This window comes from Erythrolamprus reginae, chromosome 1 (genome assembly GCF_031021105.1).
Source record: "Erythrolamprus reginae isolate rEryReg1 chromosome 1, rEryReg1.hap1, whole genome shotgun sequence".
NCBI classification, from domain to species: domain Eukaryota; kingdom Metazoa; phylum Chordata; class Lepidosauria; order Squamata; family Dipsadidae; genus Erythrolamprus; species Erythrolamprus reginae.
Window position 1 is genome coordinate 84,815,353 of NC_091950.1, and position 27,965 is coordinate 84,843,317.

Sequence of the window (27,965 nt, forward strand, 5' to 3'; positions counted from 1 at the left end):
CAGGAAATTGAGTTTTCTGGCTGTAAGCCTTCTGATGAGGAAAACATTATGAACACATTACAATGCATATTATGATTTCATAATGATTTCCCTGTAATTAAAAAGTTATCTCCTCAAAATATGGTTACTTTTGGAAGTTTGGCAATAATTTAAAATGTTTCTGGTAAAATGTTAATCTGATATTTAATATGTTTCACTTTTTTGACCAATTTTAATGTTATTGAATACAATTTGTAGCTGAGTCCTGAGAACCTATCTTTCTCAAATGTAAAAAAAAAAACACCACCACAAGATAACCACTAAAAGAATGTACATAAAATAATGTTTATTTTTCAAGTAGATTATCTAGTTTCCAATATGTTTACAATGCAATCTTAAAACAATTATGCAAGGTTTTTGTTAGAGGATATAGAAATATTTACATAAAGGAATTAAATTATTTGGGATAGGTCAAACACTACATGCCCTTGAGCGTGTTAGAAAAGGAAACAATTTTGTATCACTAATTTGCCAGTCTAAAGCCATATTAATTTACATTTGCAGTTATAAACGCCAGTTATTGCAAAAGAATTAGTTGAGATAGGCACTTCTAAAAAGTTAACTGTTCAGCTTGTTTGTGTATCCATGTGGTCTTCCTTTACAGTTCTCCTTCTCATATGTAATTCTTTGTTGATTGAATTCTAGTTTCTTAATGAGCAATTCCATGCGCGTATGAGCTTGCACAAGATTCTCCATTAACTAAAAACAAAGAACTAAGTGTAAAGAGAATGTAGTACAGAATATCAAACAATTTGACATTTTACAAATACTTTTGAAATGAGTAATGTTATGCTGTAATTTAAAAATATTCATATAAGCAGTACTGCAGAAACGGAATTCTTTCTTTCAATACCTTCATCAAATCCATCCCCCTGCCCAAGCAGGAAACCCTACAGCACCCCAGCCAAATGACAGTCCAACCTCCTCTTGAAAATGTCCAAAGTTGGGGAGTTCACAACCTTTGCTGGCAGGCCGTTCCACTGGTTGATTGCTCTGACAGGAAGTTCTTCCTTATTTCTAGGTTGAATCTCTCCTTGGTCAGCTTCCAACCATTGTTCCTCATCTGGCCCTCTGATGCTCCCCTCCCCTCCATGGCAATCCCTCAAGTACCTGTAGACTGCTATCATGTCCCCACTGGCCCTTCTTTTCTCTAGGCTATCCATGCGCAGTTCCCGCAATCTGTCTTCTTAAGTCTTGGTTTCTAGTCCCCTAATCATTTTGGTTGCTCTTTTCTGCACCTTCTCCAGAGTTTCTAAGTCTCTTTTGAAGTGTGGTGACCAGAACTGAATGCAGTACTCCAGATGTGGTCTGACCAGGGCGTTATACAGAGGTATTAATACCTCCCTGGTCTTGGAGTGTATCCCCCTGTTGATACAGCTTAGGATTGTGTCGGCCTTTTTAGCCACTGCTGCACATTGCTGGCTCATATTTAGTTGATTATCCACCAAGACTCCGAGATCCCTTTCACAGTCACTACTGCTAAGTGGGGTTCCTCCCAGACTGTATGCGTGTCTAGGTTTTTTTTTAACCTAGGTGAAGAACTTTACTCTTCTTGATGTTAAATATCATTTTGTTAGTTTGGGCCCACAGCGTTAATCTATCTAGGTATTTCTTAATAAAATACTATTAAGATTTTATAAAATACTATTTAGTCTAGAAGAATCCTAGTCATACACAATTACATCAGTCAATAACTCTCAATACATATATACTGCTCAAAAAAAATAAAGGGAACACTCAAATAGCACATCTTAACATTTAAGAAAAAAATAATTCAATGGAAACAGAATTGTAAAGTATTAAGCTAATTCATTTTGCATTATATATATATATATATATATATATATATATATATATATATATATATATATATATATTCGTAGATTTTCACGGGTACAGGTATGACGGTCTTGGTATATTCGGGTTTCTTTCCGTGTAGGATTTGGAAATTTCTGGCAACGTTTCGATGAGGTCCCACTCATCATCTTCAGGCTGGTGTTTCTGTCCTTATGCTAAGGCGAACACTGCGAGACCTAAGCTGCCTTCCTTCTATAAATACTGGTGGCTGGGTGTGGTTTGATGGCTCAGCAATTGCCTGCTGTGTAGAAACTTCCTGGTGAGTCAGTGGGGTAACATCTGGGGTCGTTGATGTAGCTGAAGTATGCTGATTAGTTAATGGTTTTATATATATATATATATATATATATATATATATATATATATATATATATATATATAAATAAAAGTTTGTCTGTATGTTTTGTTTGTTCATTATTAAAATAAAATAAAATAACACATCCTAGATTTGAATGAATGAAATATTATTGAATATTTCATTTGCACAACAGCATGTGTAATTGATTGTCAATCAGTGTTGCTTCCTAAGTGGACAGTTTGATTTCACAGAAGTTTGATTTACTTGAAGCTATATTCTGTTGTTTTAAGTGATCCCTTTATTTTTATGAGCAGCGTACAATACTACAAGCTTACAAATACATTAATCCATTTATTTATTCATTTATTGTATTTATATGCCAATCACTCAAAAAGGACTCTGAGCGGCTAACAATCGGAATAAATACAACAACAATAAAAACAGTTAAAAATCTAATAATAAAAATCAATAACAATAATATAAAAAACATACATACTGGCAATCAGCCATCATTTGAACACACAGTTCTATAGCAAAGTCACAAAGACAAACTAGCTGAGACAGTCATGCTTCTGTCGCCCTCTTATGGCAATCTGTAACACTAGCTCTTAAAGCAATAGTGTTCTAATACATGTAAGCATATATTGTTGGTTTATTGTATATACAGTATAGCCAAACCCGACTAGTTATGTACATAGCACTAACAGTCATCTACTTTTCTAGGGTAATGTTACTAGAAAAAGTCTGTTTGTCCTGCCAAAATGTTAACCGTTGGGAAAGGAAGTGAGAGTTCTATGGGAAACATTATTCTTATTTCCATCCTTAATCCATTGGAACCAGTCTCTAATTTGGAAGATGAGGTGGGAAACAATAAATGGCCACCATTCGCTCTCTACATGGGGCTACCTTTGAAGAGTGTTCGGAAACTTCAGATCGTGCAGAATGAAGCTGCAAGAGCAATCACGGGCTTTCCCAGATATGCCCATGTTACACCAACACTCCGCAGTCTGCACTGGTTGCTGATCAGTTTCCAGTCACAATTCAAAGTGTTGGTTATGACCTATAAAGCCCTTCATGGCACCGGACCAGATTATCTCAGGGACCGCCTTCTGCTGCACGAATCCCAGCGACCAGTTAGGACCCACAGAGTGGGTCTTCTCCAGGTCCCGTCAACTAAACAATGCCGCTTGGCGGGACCCAGGGGAAGAGCTTTCTCTGTGGCGGCCCCGGCCCTCTGGAACCAACTCCCCCCAGAAATTAGAATTGCCCCCACCCTCCTTGCCTTTCGTAAGCTACTTAAAACCCACCTCTGCCGCCAGGCACGGAGGAATTGAGATACACTTCCCCCTAGGCCTTTACAATTTTATGCATGGTATGTCTGTATGTATGTTTCGTTTTTATATTAATGGGTTTTTAATCGTTTTTAGTATTGGATTATTATTGTACGCTGTCTTGTTATTGCTGTTAGCCGCCCCGAGTCTCCGGAGAGGGGCGGCATACGAATCCAATAAATAAAATAAATAAATAAATAAATAAATAAAAAATTGCCGTAACACTTCAACTGAAATGGGCCCCGTAGGCTTTTCAATCATGAACCAATTCATATTATTACAGTTATACAAGAATCTTTCATTTAGATAGTGGACGTTGCATGGAAAAGTAAACAGTAAACATATTAGAATTTGCCATGAAGTCACAATTAGCTAGGTAAGCTTGGTCTGTTTCAACATGATCCATGCCATTTGCGATCCACTGTAACACAATCTTTTCCCACCTTTTTTTTATTTTGATAATTTCTGGTCTATTATTGCTCATGGCAAACCCTAAAGAAACTAGAGAATAGAGTACCTTGTATATTTTCCACTATATTCTTTTTTCATTCCTTATAATAAGGCATAGTATAAATATAAATAAAAAAAATACAAATAAATTCAAATTTCTATCGATAATAGATTTTTTTAAAAAAAACTAGTCGGAAAATACTTACTTTCTTCAAACGTTCCTTAAAGCTCACAACGGGACAGGTTACTTTTGAAGCTTCTACTGTAGCCGCAGTTTGTAGCGAGTAACTAAAACCAGTGTTAATAATATTTTAATATTGATTCATTAAAAAGAATAAACGGTTTACAGCAGGGTTGGGTTCTAAATTACCTTGCTGCCGGTTCCCTTCCTCCTGCGCTGCATGGGTGCGCGCTTTGCATGTATGTACAGTGCTGAAAACTGCACATGTATAGAAGCTAGAAACAGCTGCGCGTGTGCAGAAGGAAAAAACAAGATGCCACCGCCTATGGCGCCACCAAGAGAGCGGGTTTGTGGGCGTTGCTGGCTGACCATTGCTCCCAGTTCGACAAGTGGGGGAAAATTTGCACTACCAATTGTAAAGAACCAGTCTGAACCGGGAGGAACTCACCTCTGGTTTACAGTGCTTAACACAACCTGTTGCAAGATGGTTGGTCAGCAAGTGGACAAAGAACAGAAACAATGATTGCAAAAGGAAACCCCCTCCCTCCCCAATAGAGTGGTACCTCTACCTAAGAACGCCTCTACTTAAGAACTTTTCTAGATAAGAACCAGGTGTTCAAGATTTTTTTGCCTCTTCTTAAGAACCATTTTCTACTTAAGAACCTGAGCCCAGAAAAATTTCCCAGGAAATTTGAGAGCAGCACGAAGGCTTGGCCAGTTTCCTGCCATGTTTTTTAAGCCTTAAAGTTTTGGCTTTTTTTTTTTTTTGATTCTCGTCACCTCACCTTCTTCCTTCGGCAGCGACTGTCTTCCTCCCACCCAAATTCCGAACTTTTATTTCTTTCCTAATGGGTTTGCACACATTATTTGCTTCTACTTACAAACTTTTCTACTTAAGAACCTGGTCACGTAGCGAATTAAGTTCTTAAGTAGAGGTACCACTGTATTAGACTTCAAGAATTTTACTAATCCCTGAACATGGTTTCCTAAACTTTATTAAGATTTATTTATTTATTTAGCATACATATATGGATTGCAATATACATCCATCCATCCAACCAACCATATATTGTTTAATCTAGATTAAAAAACACTATAAAATATGAGAGTTAATAAGATCCATATACCCATGTCTAGGTCATCTAATCATTGAAGTGCAGCATCGTTTATATGAAAAAAATCAAATATACAGTATCTGTATTATTATGGTTACCACTACTCAGGTCTCCACTAATACAGCAATACCTTGTTGACATAATAGTTTTGTTTATTATTCTCATATAAATGTACTAACATTATTACCACAATATATTCTGACAAATTTCATTTTAAATGAACATATACTGCATTTTAAATCCTAATTATATACATCTCATTTCGATGTTAAGGGAAACAAAAACCCTGCTTTTGAAATTGCTGCTCAATGGTTAAGTTCTTGAGATGATTCTGGACTTATAACTATTAGAGTAACTATTACTGTAATACCACGTAAGGGAAGGTACATACCAGATTCCCAGAGGGACTTTAAAAATAAAATAAAATAAAATGGAAACAGAAATTGAATGAACTTAGCTTCAAAAGGCATTTTTTTTAAAAAAAAATAGAGCATCTTCTAATCATATATAAAATAAAAGTTAACAGTTTTCCCAACTTAATTTTTTTTTGGAAAAAAATAAGACATAGAATGCTATCTCTGTTTCTAGACAAATGTCTAATACTATGCAAGCTGGTGCCTCTGTCTCTCCTGCAGCCATATGGCCAGAGGAGAACCAGAGCAGAAGTAATTTCATAGCTGATCAAAGTAACTCAGGCCTATTCATATCTAAGAATATTAGCAATCATATTGTCAATGGAGTATGCTAGATAAGATCTATAGGAAAATCTGAATCTGGTGTAAAATATGACTTTAAAGTTTAAGCAGCTAAAGACAACTCTTATATAAGTTTGTTTTGAATTGAATATGACACAAAGACACTCTAAGCGTGTGACATAAAAAAAATAATGGATGAACTCTTGGTGAGATGAACATTGAAAAAAATCATTTTGGCCCAAATTTGTTCAATGTTTATCTCACCAAGAATTCATCCTTAATTGATAATAATTTTTTGATGTCACGTGTTTAGGAAGGTGTCCTCATGTCATATCCAAACCAAAACAGACTTATATTAAGAGTTGTCTTTAGCTGCTTAAACTTTAAAGTCATATTTTATGACTAAATATTTTGATATAACAGCCAAAGGCTGCATATACAAGATATGAACAGCCAAAACAAGCAAGATCATGGCTTTTCTGAAATGCATTAAATCTTAAGCATTCTAGATACCTTTTGTTAAAAACTTCGATTCTGTATCTAAACTTGACTATATTTTATATCAGAGAGTAGATTACTGTTTACATTATTACATAAACACCAAGTTAATCCAATATGCTTTTGAAGAACACTAACCATTTGATATTGTCCTTAAAAAGGCAGAAGAGGCCTCGCAGATAAGCCCGTGACTTTGAACTATAGAGGATAAAGCCAATGTCCAGTTGACAAGACTGACAACGCAATGTGTTATAAGTGCTGGAAGAAAACGAAAACATGAAATCAATTAAAATTCCAGATTATGTTCCATATATCTTTATAGCTTGTGTATCTTGAGCCTCATGCATAATAGCAGCTCTTGGTTCTGCAAATGTAAATGAATTTACAATCATAGAATATCAATCAGCAGTACCTTTATTCTTTGTGGACTTTTGTATTTTTATATTACTCTTGTGGTTTTTTTTCAGTTGATATATAAACATATCGGGCTTTTCCTGCCAAATCCATTAGTATGTGTTGATGTCCATGAAAACATTCCAGGAACTGACCAAGACCTCTACTGAACTGCCCATCATGTTATTGGTAAAAAACCAATTTCTATGAGGACCCCAACAGAAATAGTAAACAGTTCAAGAATTATAGACATACACTAAACTTACCGTATATAACTTAGAACACTAACCCTGTGTTTATAAGAAGCTGTGTGTGTGTTTTAAGGTTACCTTGTCTTACAGGCATTCAAAATACTTAAGTAAATTAATAATAATAATAATAATAATAATAATAATAATAATAATAATGATGATGATGATGGAGCGAATTAAGTCATAAGTAAACATTGGAAAGGTTTTCAAAAAGATACCTACCAACCAACGAGGTCTCCTTCGACACAGACCATCAAGTTGTCTTCCACAACAACATCTTTTGTGACCTCTGCAGAAAATAAAGGCAGCGCTGGAATATCAGTAATGCAAACAATTATTTTGTCTTAATGGCTTTCCACAAGGGGTTAATCCACTTTTTGGGATCGTTTTTGTAACAAGAATTGACCAATATTAGCAATAAAAAAGTTCCCAAAACTATTATTCTTTAGTTTAGGCAACTATACTTTTTGATTTTGACAAACACAAAACAAAAACAAAACAAAACAATCCACAATCTTTCTAGCCTTGTGAGTTCCAAGAAAAGATAGCTATTGGTAGATGACACCCCCACCCCATGACCTTCGGATGTCATACATTGTTCCTATTCCTGAATAAACTTTTCCTTCCAAATGTATTGAAAGGCCTTTCTCTCAATGAAAAATAAAGTGAGAATAATCACATACAAGAAAAGATTTTTTTAAAAAACAACAACAATCTGCAATTCTTTTTGTGCTCTAAAAATAACAGCCTGCTCTTATTTATTACAGTAGTTTATATGCTATTTATACATCAGACACCAATGCCAAGGTTTTTCCACATCTGGTCCTGGATGAGGTATCATTGCCTCAAGGGAATTAATCTGAGGGGCTTCTCTTGTACTCTTGGCTTCTCCTAGAAGAGCAGGTGATAGCCGTGGTTAAGGGGGCCTTTGCATACCTTCGGGTTGTGCATCAATTGTGTTCATTCCTAAACTGGGAGCCTCTGCCCAATATCATTTGTGTTCTCATGACCCCCCTTTGGATTATTGCAGTACCCTACACAGAGCTGCCCCTAAATAACATTACAAAACTTAAGCTAGTACGGAATGCAGCTGCACAAGTTGTAAATAATGTCAGCTATTTGGTATTTATAACAATATTATTATTATTATTATTAATAATAATAATTAGATTTGTATGCCCCCCCCCCCCCGCTGCATTTGCTGCCAGTGGGTGTATGGATACTATCCAAGGTGATAAAATCATACAGCTAGAAGGGGATCTTTGTTGTAAGCTTCCCCGAGTCTGCGGAGAGGGGCGGCATACAAATCTAATAAATAATAATAATGATCATCATCATCATCGGAGATCTTCTAATCCAGTGATGGCAAACCTCTTCCCATTTAATGATCTGGGTGAGTGTATGTCCTAGCCAGGGAGAGCCATATAAGCATCCTTGGTGCAGATCGATTCCTACTGCCTTACTAAACTAAGTTTCGGTGCCAATTCGCACCTCCTGGGAGTTGGACTTTAGCGTGCCTCGGTGGTGCAGTGATTAGAGTGCAGTATTGCAAGGTTCTTCTGCTGATCACCGGCTGCCAGAAGTTTGGCAGATCGAATCTCAGTAGGCTGAAGGTTGACTCAGCCTTCCATCCTTCCAAGGTCGGTAAAATGAGGACCCAGATTGTTGGAGGCAATATACGGTACTTACTCTCTGTAAACCGCTTAGAGCAGTGTTTCCCCACCTTGGCAACTTGAAGATATTTGGACTTCAACTCCCAGAATTCCCCAGCCAGCGAATGCTGGCTGGGGAATTCTGGGAGTTGAAGTCCAAATATCTTCAAGTTGCCAAGGTGGGGAAACACTGGTTTAGAGGGGTGTAAAAGCACTATGAAGCGGTACATAAGCCTAAATGCTATTGCTACTCTGCGTGGCAAAACCAGCCGATCAACTCACTGAAACAAACAAACACGCGGAGTGTCTCCTCCTGGGCGCACAAGTTGAGCGAATCTCCTAATACGACCCGGCAGCAACGGCACTGATAGACCACGCAGTCCTCCAGCCTGAGTCCCCGAATGCCCGGGACTCGCTTCCCACGGCTTTCCCGTTTCTTTGCGCTTCGCTGGGCTTGGCAACCGGGTCCTGGCCGCTCTACCGTGATTGTGCCGCCCACTAGGGGCTCCTCAAAGAGATGCCGCAGTTTTTTCCGTACCGACATCGCAACCTCTCGCCAAAGTTTCAAACTTGGCCGCCGTCTTTCTACTCGCGCTAATTGGCATCCCCTTGAGTTCCCGTGGGTTGGTTAGAAAGGACCGCCCCCCCTCTCCCCTCCCTCATTGGAGCAGGCGCCTGTTCGTCTTTTCGCTTTTACCTAATCGAGTTGCGAAAATTAGCAAGGATCGGCCTACCTCTTTCTCTCTCCCCGCTCATTGGAGCAGACGCCTGCTCGTCTTTTTTCTTTTACCTAATCGAGTTGCGAGAATTAGCAAGGACCGCCCCCCCCCTCCCACCACTCATTGGAGCAGACGCCTGCTCGTCTTTCGCCTTTACCTAATCGAATCGCGAGAATACCAGCACTGCAGCTTTCGGGCAGGTTTCTTGCATTAAACAAAAACGCCCCGTTTTTTTCATCCTGGGATTTGATTGGCTTTACCAAGCAAGGGCTGCCGCAGAGACCCCGTCATCGGGAGGTTTGAAAATAAAGGCGGGACCGAAGAGGCGCTGGCGGTTGAAAGTCTAAGCATCTGCTCGGCGAGCGTGTTGGCAGTCATGGAGACGCTCTCTGTATCGCAATTGGAGACGCTCAAATACAGCGAATTGCAATGCCTGGCCAAGTCGGCGGGGTTGAAGGCTAACCTGAAGGTGAGTCCCGGGCTGGGCAAGGCGGATGGGGAAGCAAAAACACGGGTGGGCTTGGAATACGAGTAGAACAGAATTCTTTATTGGCCGTGTGATTGGACACACAAGGAATTTGTCTTGGTGCATATGCTCTCAATGTACATAAAAGAAAAAGATACATTTGTCAAGAATCATGAGGTGCAACTCTTAATGATTGTCATAGGGGTCAAATAAGCAATGAAGAAACAATCAATATAAAAAATATTAGGATTAGTTATTAGGAACATTATAAACTAAAACGGTTAGAAATAATCTGAACTAAATCTTTAAAGTCGCAATTTAGCGGTCAACAATATAGTTGACAAATCAATAGTAAAGATCTTTGGATGGTATCATTACAATTCTATGGAGTTTAAATTTGACTATCTAAGTTCCAAATATAAGCAAAGTAAGAATGAAAATGTAAATTATGTTAATCTTAATTTATATATGTTATCCCTACTTAGTGATAAATTACTATATATTAACTTGATATATTCATGAAAATCACTTTTTATAGTCCCAGCATTAAGTTGGAACCTTTGTGTAGATTTGTATGCCGCCCCTCTCTGAAGACTCGGGGTGGCTTACAACAATAATAAACAGTCTACAAATCCAATATTAAAAAAAAAACAATTTAAAAACCCTTATAGTAAAATAATCATACAATCCATTCAAACCATACACAAACCAAGATAGTTGGGGGATATGTCAGTTTCCCCATGCCTGGCTACAAAGATGAGTTTTCAATAACTTATGAAAGGCGAGGAGGGTGGGGGAAATTCTAATTTCCGGGGGGGGAATTGATTCCAGAGGGCTGGAGTCGCCACAGAGAAGACTCTTCCCCTGGGTCCCGCCAGATTACATTGCTTAGGACCCGGAGAAGGCCAACTCTGTGGGACCTAATTGGCCGCTGGGATTCATGCAGCAGAAGGCGGTCCTGAAGGTATTCTAGTTTGAAGATAAGCTGGAAGCTCAGCTAGGAAACACCTGAAAGAGATGCTGAAAGGCAAGGTTCTCATCCTTGAAGCAGCTGAAGTGAAGGCAAATATAACACAAATGTGTTCCATGTTTTTACTCCTAGCTACAGTGACTCAATTTATAACAGCCCTTTTTTGATGATTGCTCTCAAATGTCTTTTAGGCAGCCAAGCTGCTAAATGCATTAAAGAAACACTTCTATGAAAATACGGTAAGAGCACAACATTTTGACAATTTCATTCAATTATATCCTCTAGCAATGGTATCTTAAAATAACTCTTATTCCTTCCATGTAATGAAAGAACATTATTTAGCTGTCTGCCTATGGATCTGGTAAAAAAAATTTCATATCTACCAGTATGTTCATCTGATTTTCTTTCGCATAACAATTTGGGGGGCATAACCTATGAACAAGCAGTTTATATGCTGTTGCTAACTGAACAATATTTTACAGTTTGTCACTGAAATAAATAATATCAAGATGATCATAAAATGGCTTTCTTTTGTGTAGGGTATCAAAAGGACATCCCCCTCTACAGATATTGAGGAAGAGAATGGCAGTCAAATTTCCATAAATCCAATTGCAATTACCATAACATGTAGAAAAGAGAAAGAAGATAATACCCAGCAAACTACACCAGAAAATCTTAATAAAGAAAAAATGAAAGTGGATTCTGAGAAAGAAGATAATGCCCAGCAAACTGCACAAGAAAATTTTAATAAAGAAAAAATGGAACTGGATTCCGAGAAAGAGGTGATACTATTTATAGGAAATTATAAGATGCATAAAAGTTCTTAGTTTGGATACTTACTTTGGTTGATTTATTGTGAATATCAAGATTTGGCAGAAGGGTGTAAAATAGAAATAGAATATATCTCATATTAATTTATGAACTCAGTAGACCTTGTTGACTTTATTACATTAGTAATCTATTCATTAAAACCGGGCTGAACAAGCGTGATTTAGTATTGTGTGTTTCAAATATGGCAGTGTTCAGATGTATGGATTTCAGTTTCACACATCAATTATTTAATAGAGCATAACTTTTGAAATGCCATGTAATTTATTTTGCAACATTTATTAATTGCCAGAAGGTAGAAGTTTCCATGTATGCTTCTGAAACTTTTCTCTAGCTTTTTTTAATAAAGGTCCCTTTTCTGTCAGTACATTCATATGTTATTTGGAACTACTATAATAACAGTGTACTCATGGAATAGAAATTGTATATACTGTAAATGCATTTGCATAGATACTTTGCCTGTGTAAGAAAATTGAGGTAAAACTCTCATTATATGCTTCTGGTTATATGTGATAAATTTGGGAGCAAAAAGCCTTTCAATGCTAGGTCGTGTTCCAGTATATGGTTTCCTGAATATATTTGAATATATGGTTAATATTAGGTTATGATGGAAATTGGGCCTGGGAATGCCATTACTAAGCAATTTGTTTAAAGCATGACTGCATTGCTTAGGGACACCTATCCCACATCATTAAATGGGAAGAGGGAATTTCAGGCAAGGAATGTGGAGTGGAGGCCTTGGAGGGGACTATCACAGCATGTATATATGTACTAAACAGAAAAGCAATTCTTTATTGGCCATGTGATTGGATGCACAAGGAATTTGTCTTGGTGCATATGCTCTCAGTGTATATAAAAGAAAATATACATTTGTCAAGAATCATGAGGTACAACACTTAATGATTGTCATAGGGGTCAAATAAGCAATGAGGAAACAATATTAATAAAAATCTTTAAAAAGTAAGGATACAAGCAACAAGTTAAAGTCATACAGTCATAAATGGGAGGAAATGGGTGATAGGAATGATGAGAAAAAACTAGCAGTAATAGTAGTGCAGACTTAGTAAATAGTTTGACAGTGTTGAGGAAATTTTTAGCATTATTTGATGGCGTTCGGGGGGAAACTGTTCTTGTGTCTAGTTGTCTTGGTGTGCAGTACTCTGTAGCGAGCACTACAGAGTAGTTGTAGTTGAGGGTAGGAGTTGGAACAGTTTATGTCCAGGATGCAAGGGGTCAGTAAATATTTACCCCGCCCTCTTTTTGACTTGTGCATTATACAGGTCCTCAATGGAAGGCAGGTTGGCAGCAATTGTTTTTATTTCAGTTCTGATTATCCTGTGAAGTCTATGTCGGTCTTGTTGGGTTGCAGAACCAAACTAGACAGTGATAGAGTAATATAGTGACAGTGTAAGATCCTATTCACCATTTTATGCTTAACCGTTTTATGCTTATTCACTTGGATTAAATGAACTATCAACAGAACTATTTGTATTTAATGGATTCTGGGGGATGTTAGAGGCCAGAAAGGCCTGGAGGAACATTGTCCATGGAGTCGTGATGGGTCAGACACGACTTCACAGCTAAAAACAACAACAAGCATCTATATTGGAAGGGAGAGACAATTTGACCTCTATTTTTGAATGACAGCTTCCAATAGTGCTAAATTTTGAACGGAACTCGGATGCAGGATTGGAAAAGATACTGAAGTTAAACCAAAATGATGACTCACAAAGCAGTGGAACAGAAGGAAACCTAGAAGATGAAGATGTTGTCACTCCAAGTCAGCAAAAAGAAAGAAAATCCACTACGGAAAAAGGAGTTGAAAGTAATTTGCATTTATTTTATTATATTTTATTTATTTGGTCAAGCATGTATTAAATAACAGATCTAAGTGCATAATGATGAATACATGAAATGGATATGAATAAAAGGGGACATTAGAACAGGGGCAGTCCTAATGTCCCCTTTAGGATACTAAATAAGTATCCTATTTATATCCTAAATTTATACGTGAAGATATAAGTAGAAGACTTGCTTAATTTTGTCATTTAGGTCAAGTGTGCGGGCAACTCAGTTACTCTTGGCCTCTGTAAATTTTCAGAATCTGAACATAGTTTGAAGGGAACAAAATCTTGAGAGCAACAAGTCTTGCTGTCTAACAATCCAGCCATAAACCTAATGAGATGGAAGTTTGGATACTATAAATATGCAGCATTTTATTTATTTATTAGATTTATAAGCCACCTACCTCCTGGGGGATTCTGGGCAGCGTACAACAATTAAAAAAACAATATAAAAAGTAATTAAAACTCCTACAAATAAAATCATTCCTTTTTGGCTGGAACTAGATGATATAGCTTAACAGCCCCTGTTGGCAAACCCAGGTTTTCATAGCTTTCCGGTAGGCCAGGAGGGTGGGGGTGATACAGACCTCCGGGGGCAGTTGGTTCCAGAGAGCCGGTGCTGCCACAGAGAAGGCCCTCCCACGTGGCCCTGCCCACCGACATTGTCTGGCCGACAGGACCTGGATAAGGCCAAGTCTGTTATTTATGACATGTTTTAGCTCTGACTAGATAACCCATATCTCAAGCAGGAACAAGTAGTCATTTAACCATTAGTTCAGTGACTTTGAAATTTTGACTGCGACTGAACAAATGTTTTGACCAATCATTGAAATTATGGCCGTTGCCATACCCCCAGACACATGATCAAAATTTGGGTACTTGGCAGCTTGCCTGCCTTTAGGATCTCAACATGTGTTTCAGCCACTTAGCTATTGCCACTGCTTCCTATCCCCATTGTTTCCAGATGACCTTTATTTCCCTCCCATTGCTGACAAGGCGTGCCCGGGTGAGGCAGCTGCTGACTTCCAAGGGCCAGAGATGTATAAGGTGTTTGGCTACTGACTCAACTGGAACCATTGTTGCCAAGTGGTCCTGTCACATGATGTTTCATCTAATGATTGCTTTGTTTATTGACAGCAATTGCATTTAGACTTATATACTGCTTTATAGCTTTCTCTAAGTTGTTTACAGAGCCAGCATATATTGCCCCCAACAATTGCCCCTAGATTCTAGGTCCTCATTTTACCCACCTTGGAAGGCTGCCTCAGCCTTGAGCCTGGTGAGATTTGATCTGCCAAATTGCTGGCAGTTGGAGTAGCCTGCAGTACTGCATTCTAATCACTGCCCCACTGTGGCTCTTATATCAGTCCCAATTACAATAGGGGCCTTAAGCAAGGATTTGGTATAGTAAACTGCTTAAAGGAATAAAATGTGGCTTTGTATCCTCTACATTTTAACTTAGCAGCTTGTGTGAAATAATATAACAATGCTGAATTAACACATGAACTATGATGCTTGGTGGAAAAATGCAAAGCCAAGTTTCACCAACTTACAACTTGAGAAGCTTATGAATCTTTTTTATTGTTTCACATGTTTACTGCAGGTAAAATTTTACTGGATTCTCTTTCTGGAAAGAAAACTAATGCAGGAAGCAAGACTAAATTGGGAAGAAAAAGAATAATTATCACCCCAGGTATGTATCTTAATATAATGATTATATGCACAGAATGTTTATCAATCAAGACTGGAGATAAATTAGAAAATATGTTACATTGGAAACTTTTAAGCGACAGGAACACCACCACCCCAGTATTAAAGCATTAATTATTTTATTCTATAGGCATTTTAATCAGTGTTCTTAGCGCAATGTGCACCCCACCTGCGCATGTGACCCCCATGCTCACCCCCTGCATGTTCCAAGCGCATGCACGTGTCTTCTGCGTATGTGCACCCCGTGCTCCATTTTGGCTCTTGAAACCCTGCACCAAGCCAGTGCGCCTGTTACCACTTCCCAGCCGGCAAGTCCCCCTAAGTGAGGAGTTGCACTCTCCATGCCGGCTGATTATCCGGGAAGGAGGGAGGGAAGCCCTGGCCCACTGTTCCTGCCACTGCAAGGGAAGCAACAGTACAAGAACCACCATCGCCGGAGGAAAGGGGGTGGTAGCCTCCTCTTCTCTGCCACTCCGTGCGTGATGAAGAGTTCTGGAAGACTCCAAAGCTTTCAATTCCTTTGGGATCGATCGTGAAGCAAGGCCTGCCCAACACTCCTTCAAATACTGCCCGGTCAAAGTGAGAGGCCAAAGCTTGTCTCCTCTCCCCCCCAACCCTTTTGGACCGGAACACTTCAACACCAGCGCCATCCTCCTTGGCAAGAGGGAGGGACATCTTCTGCTTGGAAAATTGCTCTTAGTTGTGGAGGGGGACAAGGGGAAGGCGAGGCTACTTGCAGGAGGGGCCCTTCTCTTTTAAAGAAGAAGCTTCCCTTCCTACTGGAGGCTGTTGTGGATCTGCCTTGGCCACTGACACTTTGGCTTTGCTTTGGGTCTGTTTCTGGAACTGGGGACGAGAGGGGCGAGGGTCAGGATGCCTCCTTTCTCCTTGCCTACCTGGAAGCCATCCTGCTGGGCGCAGTGTCCTGCCCCCTTGCCAAGGGGGATGGCGCTGGCATTGGGATGTTCTAGTTCAAAGGGGTTGGGAGGGGGGAGGAGAAAGCTCCAACCCTTTACTTCGACCGGGGCGGGGATGGTGTTTGAAGTAGTGTCGGGTAGGACTTGCTTCATGATCGATCCCAAAGGAATGGGAAGTCTTGGAGTCTTCCAGAGCTCTTCATCACACACCGAGTGGCAGAGAAGAGGAGAGGGAAGGTTTAGTGAAATAGCAGAAATGCCCCAGATTAAACCAGGGATTCCTACCTATTCATAAGTCTCCCCACTTGAGCGGGCTTCTTGCACAGCCCCAGAGTTTTCTGAAACCTCCTGGAACTAAAAATGGGCTGCAGAGGGAGAATGCCGCACCCCTGGTTCCCCCGATTTTCTGCTAGCAAAGATTCTTGAAGCCACCTGGAACTAAAAATGGGCTGCAGAGGGAGAGCACTGCACCCTTGCATGCCTCATTTTTCTGGTAGCAGAGATTCCTGAAGCTGCCTGGAACTAACAAACAGCCATGTGATCCCCCTACCCTGTGCATGTGTGTGCATCTCTAGTCAAAACCCAAAAATCAGCTGGCCAGCAGGAGGCACAGTGACCTGGACATTGTCTCGTCTGCCCACAGAGATGGCCCCGTGTGCCAATTGTGGCACATGTGCCATAGCTTCGCCATCATGGTCCTAGGGGCTGGGGGGAGGGAGACAAAAATAATTTGCCACATTGTATGTCTTTTCTGGGAGTGCCCTAAAACATTTCCCCATGGACCTATTATTTTTTAAAAATAGCTGACCTTTCTTGTTTCAGTATCAGATAAATATTTAATTTTAAGATGCTTATTATAATGAACTGACAATAAAGATAAGAAAAATCTGAATAATAAAGTTTTCAATATTGTAGATTTTAAGAAACTTCATGAGGCTCAGTTCAAGAAAATGCTATCTATTGATGAATATGTTGAACGGAAAAATAAAATATATAATTTCAGCAATTCAGTTAATGAAATCAAGGTAAGTGACATTGATCCTATCCCAATTACATGAAGATTAAATTGAATGAAATTACAACGTGTCCCTCAATCAGACTTATTTACAAGAACAGATGATAGGTTTCAGCAGGTCCTGACCAGTTGCTATCTTTACATTGTATGTTGTGGTGGATGAATTCTGTTTTTACTTCTGGGACTGCTGGTCTTTTGGTTTACTTAGGGCAGTGATGGCAAACCTTTTTTTCCTTGGGTGCCGAAAGAGAATGGGTGAGCGCTATCGCGCATGGGCGAGGGCCTACACCCATAATTCAATTCCTGGGGAAGGCGAAAACAGCTTCCTCTACCCCCTGGAGGTTCTCTGGAGGCCAGAAATGGCCTGCTTCCCAACTTCTGGTGGGCCCAGTAGGCTAGTGTTTTGCTCTCCCCCAGGCTCCAAAGGTTTCCTTAGAGCTGGGGGAGGGTAAAAACGCTCTCCTGCAGACTCCTGGAGGCTCTTTGGAAGCCAAAAATGCCCTCCGAGGGCCTCTGAGCCAAAAATCAGCAGGCCGGCACATACATGCACATTGGAGCTGAGCTAGGACAACAACTTGGGTGCCAGCAGATATGACTCCGCGTGCCATCTTGGTTCACCATCACTGATTTAGTATATTTTTTAGGGCTGGTTTGTGTATAATGCTCATTCCATGTGGTCTTAATAGTCTGGGTGGTTTTTAATATGTTGATGTTATCCTTGGGTAACGGAACATTTACAAGAAAAGGAACCAAGCTGAGATTTTATTTATTTATTTACTTACTTACTTGCTTGACTTATATGCCACCCCTCTCTGTGATTACCAAGAACCCCTTGATATCAACTCTCAGCTACAAATATTCTCCTTTATTGGATACCTATTAACTTTGTGATCATAAAGTAATTTACATTTTTTTTAGTTTCAAGTGGTTTAAGTTTGCAGAAATTAAAAAAAAAAACATTTTGGCTCAAATTCTGGCTTATGTCCATGTTGCTCTTTTGTTGCTCTTTGTGTACTACTTAAAAGTTTCTGAAAAATTTACAATCCTTCCCATTGACTATATTGAGCTCAGGTTGAACATCACAAGAAACCTATAAGTTCCTAATTTAAGTTTCCATTGTTTTTTGTGGTGATAGACCAGCTGGAGCAAAGAAGAAAAGTAATACTATTTTTAACAGATTTTTCTGTTTGACAATTTGTTTATCTCCATGCCTAACATTGGTTTTTAAAATCATCCTGGTATTTTATTATGAGCAATTGATAGGAGGGGGGAAATTCCTACATCTCTAATTGCAGATCCTGACTAAGAAGAATATGTCTCTGCAGACTTCTCAGAAAGAAAATTTAAATATCAATTCAAGGGTAAGAATATATTTTCCATTAAGAACTTCTTTTAAATTTCCTAGTTTCAACCAAACCATATGCTAAAATGTAGAAATGTTCCTCATCTTAGCAGGTACGTTCCAGTTCCAGAGGGCTTTTATTAAGTCCCCCTTCTCAAAAGAAAAGGCTTTCTGCCAAAGGCACACCAATAAAACTGCGACGTTCAATACGCAATTCCCCTGGCACTGCAAATAAAAATATTCTGTCTCAAAAATCATCCTTCAGTTCAGCCAGCCTTTCTACAACTAAAAGGAATGTCAGGTAAGACTATATGTGGCATTAAATAAAAGTAGCTTACATGTGGAAATGTGTGAATTACCAAATTTAAGGTCACAAAATCGAAATTTATATATTTTCATAAAATTGTTTGGACTTAGTCATTTTTTTTGCATTTTATCAAGTATAAAAATGATGTATGCATTTGAGAAAATGATTAAATGTAAAATCTACAAAAAGTTTTAAACACAGAAGAATTCTGAGTTAATTCCAATATTTTTTGACAGGATATTCAAAAGTTTCAATATTTCAACATGCTCCTAGTTATTTGGGAAAAGTGTATATTAAAATTATGAGCCATTAGGTGGTCTAATAGGGAGTTGTTTAAGAGGGATGGTTTGCATCCATCATACAGAGGTACCCAGGTGCTCGGTGAGGAATTCAGAACTGTTTTGGACAGGCATTTAAACTAGGTAAAGGGGACAGAGATGTAACTGATGTGGGTGATTTCTGTCTCCGACCAATGAGGATAAATCAGTTTTTGGAAGCTTATGAAAAGGGAGCTGCAAATAAAATAGATGTAGTTGTTGATGATAAGGGGCAAACTAATAATGAAAATAATGTTCTTCGGGTAATGTGCACGAATGCTTGAAGCTTGAGCAACAAGCTCTGTGAGTTAATGGCCATAATATCTAGAGATAATTTGGATCTGGTTGCCATAACTGAGACATGGTTTAAGGATTTTAATGAATGGGAAATATCCATACCAGGATATACACTGTATAGGAAGGATAGAATAGAGAGAAGGGGAGGTGGAGTAGCCATTTATGTTAAAGTCTAAAAGCAACACTAATTCAAAATACATGTCAAGATCTGGAGACTCTCTGGATTTGCATGCAAAATAAAGAAGGTTCTGTCATTAGAATTGGGGTGATCTATAGGCCTCCAGGGCAATCTGAGGAATATGACAACAAGATGGTGGATGAAATTACCCAAATGGCAGTAAAGGGAGATATTGTGATTATGGGTGATTTCAACATGCCTGATGTTGACTGGAATATCCCCAGTGCCCTTACATGCAAAAGTAAGAATATAGTAGAGGCCTTTACAGGAGCAGCTCTGGCACAGCTGGTTAAGACACCAACTAGAGGGGAGAATATTCTAGATTTAGTTTTTACGAATGGGAATTGGGTTTCAGAGGTCAAGCTGGGAAAAAAAGTTAGGTTGCAGTGACCATCTATGTTTGTGGTTTGATGTAAAAACTCATTGTGAGCAATCCTATAATGCAACCAAAGTATTGGATTTCATAAAAACAAATTTTAATGCAATGGGGGAATATTTAGATAATGAATTAAAGGGGAGGGATAAAATGGCAGGAGCGAGAACCCAGTGGACTGTATTAAAAAAGGCCATCTTAAAAGCCACTGGACTGTATGTAAGACAAATAACTAAAGGTAAAAGGAAGAAGAAACCTCTATGGTTTAGCAATGATGTAAGGGCTATAGTCAATGAAAAAAAGGCTGCCTATAGGAGGTATAAAGTGTCTGGAAGTATAGCTGATAGGGAGGTGTATAAAATGAGACAGAAGGAGGCGAAACAGATAATATATGCTGCTAAAGCCTCAAAAGAGGAAGAAATTGCCAAATCTGTAAAGAAGGGGGATAAAACCTTCTTCAGATATATTAGTAATAAGAAGGAGAAAAACTGCGGCATCACGAAGCTTAGTACCGGGAATAATACATGCATTAATGGGAATAAGGAGATAGCTGACCATTTCAATAGCTACTTCTGTTCAGTTTTCTCAAAAGACACCTTACAAAATAATACTATAGAGGGATATAGCATTGCTTCCAGCTGTACGGATTCAGCTCCAGTGATCTTAGAAGCCGATGTCTTAGAAGAACTTGAACAATTAAAGATAAATAAGGCAATGGGTCCAGATGGCATCCACCCCAGAGTTCTTAAAGAACTCAGATCTGTCATTGCTACCCCCCTGACTGATTTGTTTAACCAATCCTTGTTAACAGGAGAAGTTCCTGAGGATTGGAGAATGGCTATTGTTGTGCCTATCCACAAGAAGGGCAGTAGAGAAGAAGCTGGTAACTACAGGCCAGTTAGCTTGACATCAGTGGTAGTTAAAATGATGAAGACTCTACTCAAAAAGAGGATAAATCAGCACCTAAAAAACAATAACTTATTGGACCCAAATCAGCATGGCTTTACTGAAGGCAAATCATGTCAGACTAATCTCATTGATTTCTTTGACTATGTCACAAAGGTGTTGGATGAAGGTGGTGCCGTGGATATTACCTACCTGGACTTCAGCAAAGCCTTTAATACGGTTCCACATAAAGAGCTGATAGATAAATTAGTGAAGATTGGACTTAATCCCTGGATAGTTCATTGGATTTGCAGCTGGCTGAAGCGTAGACACCAGAGAGTTATTGTTAATGGCGAGTATTCTGAGCAGAGTCAGGTTACAAGCGGTGTGCCACAAGGGTCTGTTCTGGGTCCTATTCTTTTTAATATGTTTGTGAGTGACATAGGGGAAGGTTTGGTAGGGAAGGTTTGCCTATTTGCCGATGACTCTAAAGTGTGCAATAGGGTTGATATTCCTGGAGGGGTCTGTAATATGGTAAATGATTTAGCGTTACTAGATAAATGGTCAAAGCAATGGAAACTGCAGTTTAATGTTTCCAAATGTAAAATAATGCACTTGGGGAAAAGGAATCCTCAATCTGAGTATTGTATCGGCAGTTCTGTGTTAGCAAATACTTCAGAAGAAAAGGATTTAGGGGTAGTGATTTCTGACAGTCTCAAAATGAGTGAACAGTGCAGTCAGGCGGTAGGGAAAGCAAGTAGGATGCTTGGCTGCATAACTAGAGGTATAACAAGCAGGAAGAGGGAGATTATGATCCCACTATATAGAATGCTGTTGAGACCACATTTGGAATACTGTGTTCAGTTCTGGAGACCTCACCTACAAAAAGATATTGACAAAATTGAACGGGTCCAAAGACGGGCTACAAGAATGGTGGAAGGTCTTAAGCATAAAACGTTATCAGGAAAGACTTAATGAACTCAATCTGTATAGTCTGGAGGACAGAAGGAAAAGGGGGGACATGATCGAAACATTTAAATATATTAAAGGGTTAAATAAAGGTCTAGGAGGGAAGTGTTTTTAATAGGAAAGTGAACACAAGGACAAGGGGACACAATCTGAAGTTAGTTGGGGGAAAGATCAAAAGCAACATCAGAAAATATTATTTTACTGAAAGAGTAGTAGATCCTTGGAACAAACTTCCAGCAGACGTGGTAGATAAATCCACAGTACAGTAATACCTCATGATACAAACTTAATTGGTGCAAGGAGGAGGTTCGTAAGACGAAAGGTTCGTAAGACGAAACATTGTTTCCCATAGGAAACAATGTAAAGTCAATTAATCCGTGCAACCAAAACCCCCCCCGCAAAAAAACGGCTTTCGGCGACTGCTGGGAAGCCGCGCGGCTGTTTTAAAAGGTGACAGCCGGCCTGGGGGGCTTCCCAGCAACCCCCCGAACCCGGGTTCGGGGTTCGGGGGGGTGCTGGCAAGCCCCCCAGGCCGGCTGCGGCCTTTTAAAACAGCCGCGCCGCCTCCCAGCTGTCTCCTGAAGCCGAACGCGGAAGTTCGGCTTTGGCGTTCGGCTTCAGGAGACAGCTGGGAAGCGGGTTCGGGGGGGTGCTGGCAAGCCCCCCAGGCCGGCTGCGACCTTTTAAAACAGCCGCGCCGCTTCCCAGCTGTCTCCTGAAGCCGAACGCTAAAGCCGAACTTCCGCGTTCGGCTTCGGGAGACAGCTGGGAAGCGGCGCTGCTGTTTTAAAAGGTGACAGCCGGCCTGGGGGGCTTGCCAGCAACCTCCCGAACCGAACCCGGGGTTCAGAAAAATTTTGCCTCTTCTTATGAACTTTGTTCGAGTTACGAACCGGCGTTCGGGAGGCTTCTGGGAAGCCCCACCACCCGGCTGTCACCTTTTAAAACAGCCGCGCGGCTTCCCAGCAGTCTCCGAACGCCGGTTCGTAACTCGAAAAAAGTTCGTAAGAAGAGGCAAAATTTTTCTGAACCCCGGGTTCGTATCACGAGTTGTTTGTAAGACGAGGGATTCGTATCTTGAGGTACCACTGTAACTGAATTTAAACATGCCTGGGATAAACATATATCCATCCTAAGATAAAATACAGAAAATAGTATAAGGGCAGACTAGATGGACCATGAGGTCTTTTTCTGCCGTCAGACTTATATGTTTCTATGTTTCTATGAAATATGGGTCATGGGGCTACCTCTGAAAAGTGTTCGGAAACTTCAGAATGTGCTGAGTGTGGCCGCAAGAGCCTATCATGGACTTTCTCAGATATGCCCAAGTTCATCAATACTCCGTGGCTTGCACTGGCTGCCAATCAGTTTCCGGTCACAATTCAAAGTGTTGGTAATGATCTATAAAGCCCTGCATGGCATCTGATCAGAGTACCTACAAGACCGCCTTCTGCCGCACGAATCCCAGCGGCTGATTAGGTCCCACAGAGTTGGCCTTCTCCAGGTCCCGTCGACAAAACAATGCTGTCTGGCGGGACCCAGGGGAAGGGCCTTCTCTCTGGCAGTCCCGGCTCTCTGGAATCAACTCCCCCGAGATTGGAACTGCCTCTACCCTCCTCGCCTTCCGTAAAATGAAGACTCACCTTTGCCGCCAGGCGTGGGGGAATTAATCTCCCCCCCTCCTTTTTTCGCTGACCTTTATTATGTTTATGTTCAGTCGGATTGAGTGTGTATGATTGTGTAGCAGATAAGTTTTTTATAACAATGTATTTTTAAATTAGTTAAAAAAAAACTTTAACATTAGATTTGTATTTATATTGTATTGCTATTATGTTGTGAGCCACCCCGAGTCTTCGGAGAGGGGCGGCATACAAATCTAATTTATTGTTATTGTTGTTATTATTATTATTATTATTTTAAATGTTTTCATTAGGTTCTCTGAATCGACAAAAGACAATGAAGCAAAGCGTTCCCTTATCAAGACGCCATCTAGGAAATTTGCGTTTCTGAAAAGTTGCAGTCCAGATGATCAGAAAAGCAATGAAGATGTAACCAGCAAAGACTTCAAAGGAGGAGATACAAACTATCAGGCAACAGAAACTTCAATGAATTCTGGTAACTTTTCCAAAGAACTGTAATTAATAACAATGCAATGAGTCTTCAGAGAGGGGCGGCATACAAATCTATTTTTTTAAATTATTATTATTATTATTATTATTATTATTATTATTATTATTATTATTATTATTTACATTTGATGCGGGGGAGGATATTGATGCAGAATCTTTTCACAGTCAAGATGATGTTCTTTGATGTTCTTGGTGCCAGCTAGTATAATATACTGACACCAAGGGTATAAAAATGCTGTATTCTAGTGTTATTTCCCGTTTTAAACTCAAAGTTAAATGAGTAATAAGTTTGGTCTTGTTGCTTATTGATTATCAATACATTGGTTTTTCTCCTTATAGCTGTCACTCCTTTCAAGTTTATAAATCAGACTGTAGAATCCACAAGCTCCAAGAAACCAGTATTTGATCTGCAAGCAAGTCTGTCAAAGCCACTTAGTTATCAGCCACACAAAGGTAGCCATAGTTTTAAAAATAACTCAGTGTAAAAGCATGAAAACATCAGCAGTTGCAACACCTTAAAGAATTATTCACATACTGTTTGCAATGATGTTTCCAAAGGTAATTTATACATATGAATGTATATCATTAATCTCAAATTAATCTACCAAGTGTACTTTGGTATATTAATAGAAACTAAGTTAAAGCAAGCTATTCCTCATTTTTTGAGTTTGTTCTCATCTCAGACAAGTATATTTTGGCTGGTTTACTGCTGATAAAGTACCTCGTTCTTTTGGCTATGTATTCATTTTTGTCTCATACGCAAAATGTTCTCACAAAAGAAACATGGGAAATATTTGTTATTTACCTGATGTAGCAGACGAGAACAGGAAAGAGATAAGTAACACATTTTTCTTACATCAATATAGGAAAACTGAAACCATGGAGAAACACCGGTGAGAATCAGCAGAGACTACATTCCTACAAGAAATACTACAAAGAGCCACCTCTTCAAACCAGGCAAGTATTATATTAATTTATTATATGACTCTTCTTTTATTGGTTTTATATATGAGATTTTATATTCTGTAAGCCGCCTTGAGTTGCCATGTGCAATATATTGAATATAAATTCAATAAATAAATAAATGTCAGTTCTTAACCCTGCTGTTCTGTTCGAGTCTCTGCAACACGAAATCAAAGTTTGAGACCCTGTGAAAAAACTTCCCTGCATTTCTGAAACTTGAAATTTCATGACTTTTCATCATTTCAGGGGTTCTCTCTATGAGAATTTTTTTTGGGGGGTGGGGGGTTTAGTTTTTGCTGGCAAAAAAGGTCGCACTTGTACTGTTTATGAGTCTGTGTGACTCGACCGAAAATTCTTTATTTTAAGTGCTTATATTTGGTCAATTTGAAAACTTCTTTCCCTTGGAAACTAGGTTGAACATTTATGCACACAATGAAATGAAAATTGAAATTAAAAAATAATGCTTATTGGTTTATTTTGTTCATAAAAGCCCGCCCGCCCCCTTTTTTGTGAATTGTTTTTCAATTTATAGATAGTTTAGCCTGCAAAATGTGTACAATTTTACTAAATTTGGTGTGGGATTACTAGCTTGAACATTCCTGATCATAAGAAAAATATAAATGAACTGAAAAAAATGATGCTTATTGGTTTTTTAAAATCAGAAATAAGGCCTCCCCCCCCCCTCCCCGGCTGCTTGCAACCATTTTCACTTTACATTTTTTTAGGCTCCAAATCCAAAATATTTTTAATATCTTAAGGCATTCATTTACTCAATTTAACATTGCTGATCATCATAAAAATATTTTTTTTGGGGGGGGCCTAACTTTTTTCTGGACAAAAAAACCTCATGTTGAGTCGGTTTCTGGTCGTATATGACCCGGGTCAAAAATATTTTTTTAGGTACTTAAATTTGGTCTTTTTGAAAACTTTATTCACTGGGAAACTAGTTTGAACATTTCTGAACATAATGATATGAAAATTGAATGAAAAAAATGGATGCTTATATTTTTATTTTGATCAAAAAGCCCCCCCCCCATTTTTTTGAGCATTTCATGTCAGTATATATTTTTGTAGGCTACAAATCTCTAAGGAATTTCCCCCCAAAAGTTTTGATATACTAAATTGAACATTCCTGATCAAAAGAAAAATAGAAATGAACTGAAAAAAATGATGCTTATTTGTTTATTATGGTCACAAAAGGGCCGCCCCCCTCGGCCTTGCTATGTGCCATTAATTTCAATTTTTAAATAGATTTAGCTAGAAATATTGGGAATATCCTTTTGAAAAGCAAGCACATGATAGCCAGACAACTAATTTTATGAAAGAAATCCATTTTACTAAAAATAAGTATGTAATTTTGAAATTAACAGCATACTTTTTTAATTGAACCCAGCCGGGGGGGGGCATTTATGTGCAAAATAAACAAATAAGCATCAATGTTTTCAGTTCAATTTTCATTTCATTATGTTCAGAAATGTTCAAATTGGTAATTCAATGCCAAAGTTATTGAAAATATTTGGAATTAGGGGCCTAGAAAAATTTATAAAGTGACATGCTTGAAAAAACGGGGGGGAGCTCCTTTATGAGCAAAATAAACCAATAAGCATCATTTTTTTCAGTTCAATTTTCATATCATTATGTTCAGAAATGTTCAAACTAGTAATGTAGTAAAATTGTACGTTGTTTGCAGGTAAACTATCTATAAACCAATAAGCATCTTTCCCCCCCCCCAATTTTTATTTCATTGTGTGCATAAATGTTCAACCTAGTTTCCAAGGGAAAGAAGTTTTCAAATTGACCAAATATAAGCACTTAAAATGAAGAATTTTCGGTGCGAGTCACACAGACTCGTAAACAGTATAAGTGTATAGTGGTTTTGAACAGAGCAAAAAGGTTAAAAGTCCCTGTTAAGTCTATTTTGTCATCTTCTGCCTTCATTAAATTAACATTTGGATAACTTTGAAGTTTATACTTTTTAAAAAAGAGTCGTAGAAATTTGATCAAATGCAGAGCATTTCTTAAAATTCTATATGGTATATTTCTTAAAAGAAGGTTGATGGCCCTGTGCCAAAAATTAGATCACAGAGAAAAGGATTTCTGCCAAGTAGCTAGAAAAACCTATTGCAAAGTTTTAACAGTTACGTTTGCCTTCATTTTACTTACTTGTGCATCTTTTTGTTTAACAGAGATGAGAGAAGGGAGAAACACATACAAGAAAGAAAACAAAGAAAAGACCAAAAGCTTAGCACAGTGCGACGGCTAACTGTTGCTTAAAGCTGACTCTTAATTGTTCTGTAAATAATCTTACTATTGAAAATCTTTACTTTCTTGTAAATAATTACTGTGTCTGCATTGAAATACTTAAGCTATCTAGACTGAGTGATCTTATCTGAATATGAACATAGAACTGTGGCACTTTTGCATTCAGTTATCCAGTAGCTAAGCTATTGTCTTAGAAGGCTTAGAAGTCTTCAAAATAGCAACTATCTTTTCTTCTGAAAACATTTCTCAACTTCTGGATCAAAGTTTATTGTGTCAAACAATTTTAAATTCGTTTAATGCAGTGCTTCCAAAACATTTAAACAAGATTCCAGCTGCCCACATTAAAAGTCAAATTGCCCACCCTGTGGGGCGTGGGCCCCATGTTGGGAACCATTGGTTTAATAAGAATTTTAAAAAATACTCTTGATGTACTCCTAATTAAAATAATTGTGTTTATAGATAAAAGTTCATTGTAATTTTACTACTATTCTGCTTTGTCATACATTGTCAACTTCTGTCAGTCAACTTTTTATCATTGTATATGTATTCTGATAACTAGATTTTTAAATTTAGAATTGTTAATTTAATTAGCATATAAAAAATAGCTACCACAACTGTGATAAAAAATAAAAACCTACTTTTTATTTTCTCCAATTGGAGCATAGTATACATTGAGATTATTTAAATATAAAATATTGGTATTTCTTATTCAAA

General features: G+C 38.6%; 2 protein-coding genes across 3 annotated transcripts; one reads left to right on the forward strand and one right to left on the reverse strand.

Annotated features, from left to right (window-relative positions):
- Positions 1-305: 305 nt before the first annotated feature.
- Positions 306-9,424, reverse strand: OIP5 (Opa interacting protein 5). Its single transcript, XM_070757189.1, has 5 exons — positions 9,043-9,424; positions 7,331-7,397; positions 6,603-6,722; positions 4,182-4,263; positions 306-738 (listed from the first exon to the last, which is right to left on the reverse strand). Exons 1-5 carry the CDS (start codon positions 9,302-9,304, stop codon positions 598-600), a joined length of 672 nt encoding a protein of 223 aa, XP_070613290.1. The 5' UTR covers positions 9,305-9,424; the 3' UTR covers positions 306-597.
- A 296-nt stretch (positions 9,425-9,720) lies between these two features.
- NUSAP1 (nucleolar and spindle associated protein 1) lies at positions 9,721-27,905 on the forward strand. 2 transcript variants are annotated; one of them, XM_070757203.1, is made up of 12 exons: positions 9,721-9,948; positions 11,107-11,154; positions 11,455-11,697; positions 13,391-13,568; positions 15,191-15,280; positions 17,130-17,239; positions 18,525-18,590; positions 18,682-18,872; positions 23,831-24,012; positions 24,366-24,479; positions 24,893-24,983; positions 27,176-27,905. In XM_070757203.1, the coding sequence occupies exons 1-12, from the start codon at positions 9,856-9,858 to the stop codon at positions 27,261-27,263; spliced, it is 1,494 nt and encodes a 497-aa protein (XP_070613304.1). In that variant the 5' UTR covers positions 9,721-9,855; the 3' UTR covers positions 27,264-27,905. The 2 variants fall into 2 exon arrangements, with proteins under 2 accessions (XP_070613304.1, XP_070613313.1); XM_070757212.1 differs by having other exon boundaries at positions 18,685-18,872.
- The last annotated feature ends 60 nt before the right edge of the window (positions 27,906-27,965 follow it).

Coding starts and splice junctions, on each gene's coding strand:
- NUSAP1 (XM_070757203.1), top strand. CDS start 9,856: ATGGAGACGCTCTCTGTATCGCAATTGGAGACGCTCAAATACAGCGAA. Junction 17,240..18,524: donor ATTCAGTTAATGAAATCAAG/GTAAGTGACATT, acceptor CTCTAATTGCAG/ATCCTGACTAAGAAGAATAT. Junction 24,480..24,892: donor TAGTTATCAGCCACACAAAG/GTAGCCATAGTT, acceptor ACATCAATATAG/GAAAACTGAAACCATGGAGA.
- OIP5 (XM_070757189.1), bottom strand. CDS start 9,304: ATGTCGGTACGGAAAAAACTGCGGCATCTCTTTGAGGAGCCCCTAGTG. Junction 7,398..9,042: donor CCGCGTGTTTGTTTGTTTCA/GTGAGTTGATCG, acceptor TATTTTCTGCAG/AGGTCACAAAAGATGTTGTT. Junction 739..4,181: donor TTAAGGAACGTTTGAAGAAA/GTAAGTATTTTC, acceptor CTTTGTTTTTAG/TTAATGGAGAATCTTGTGCA.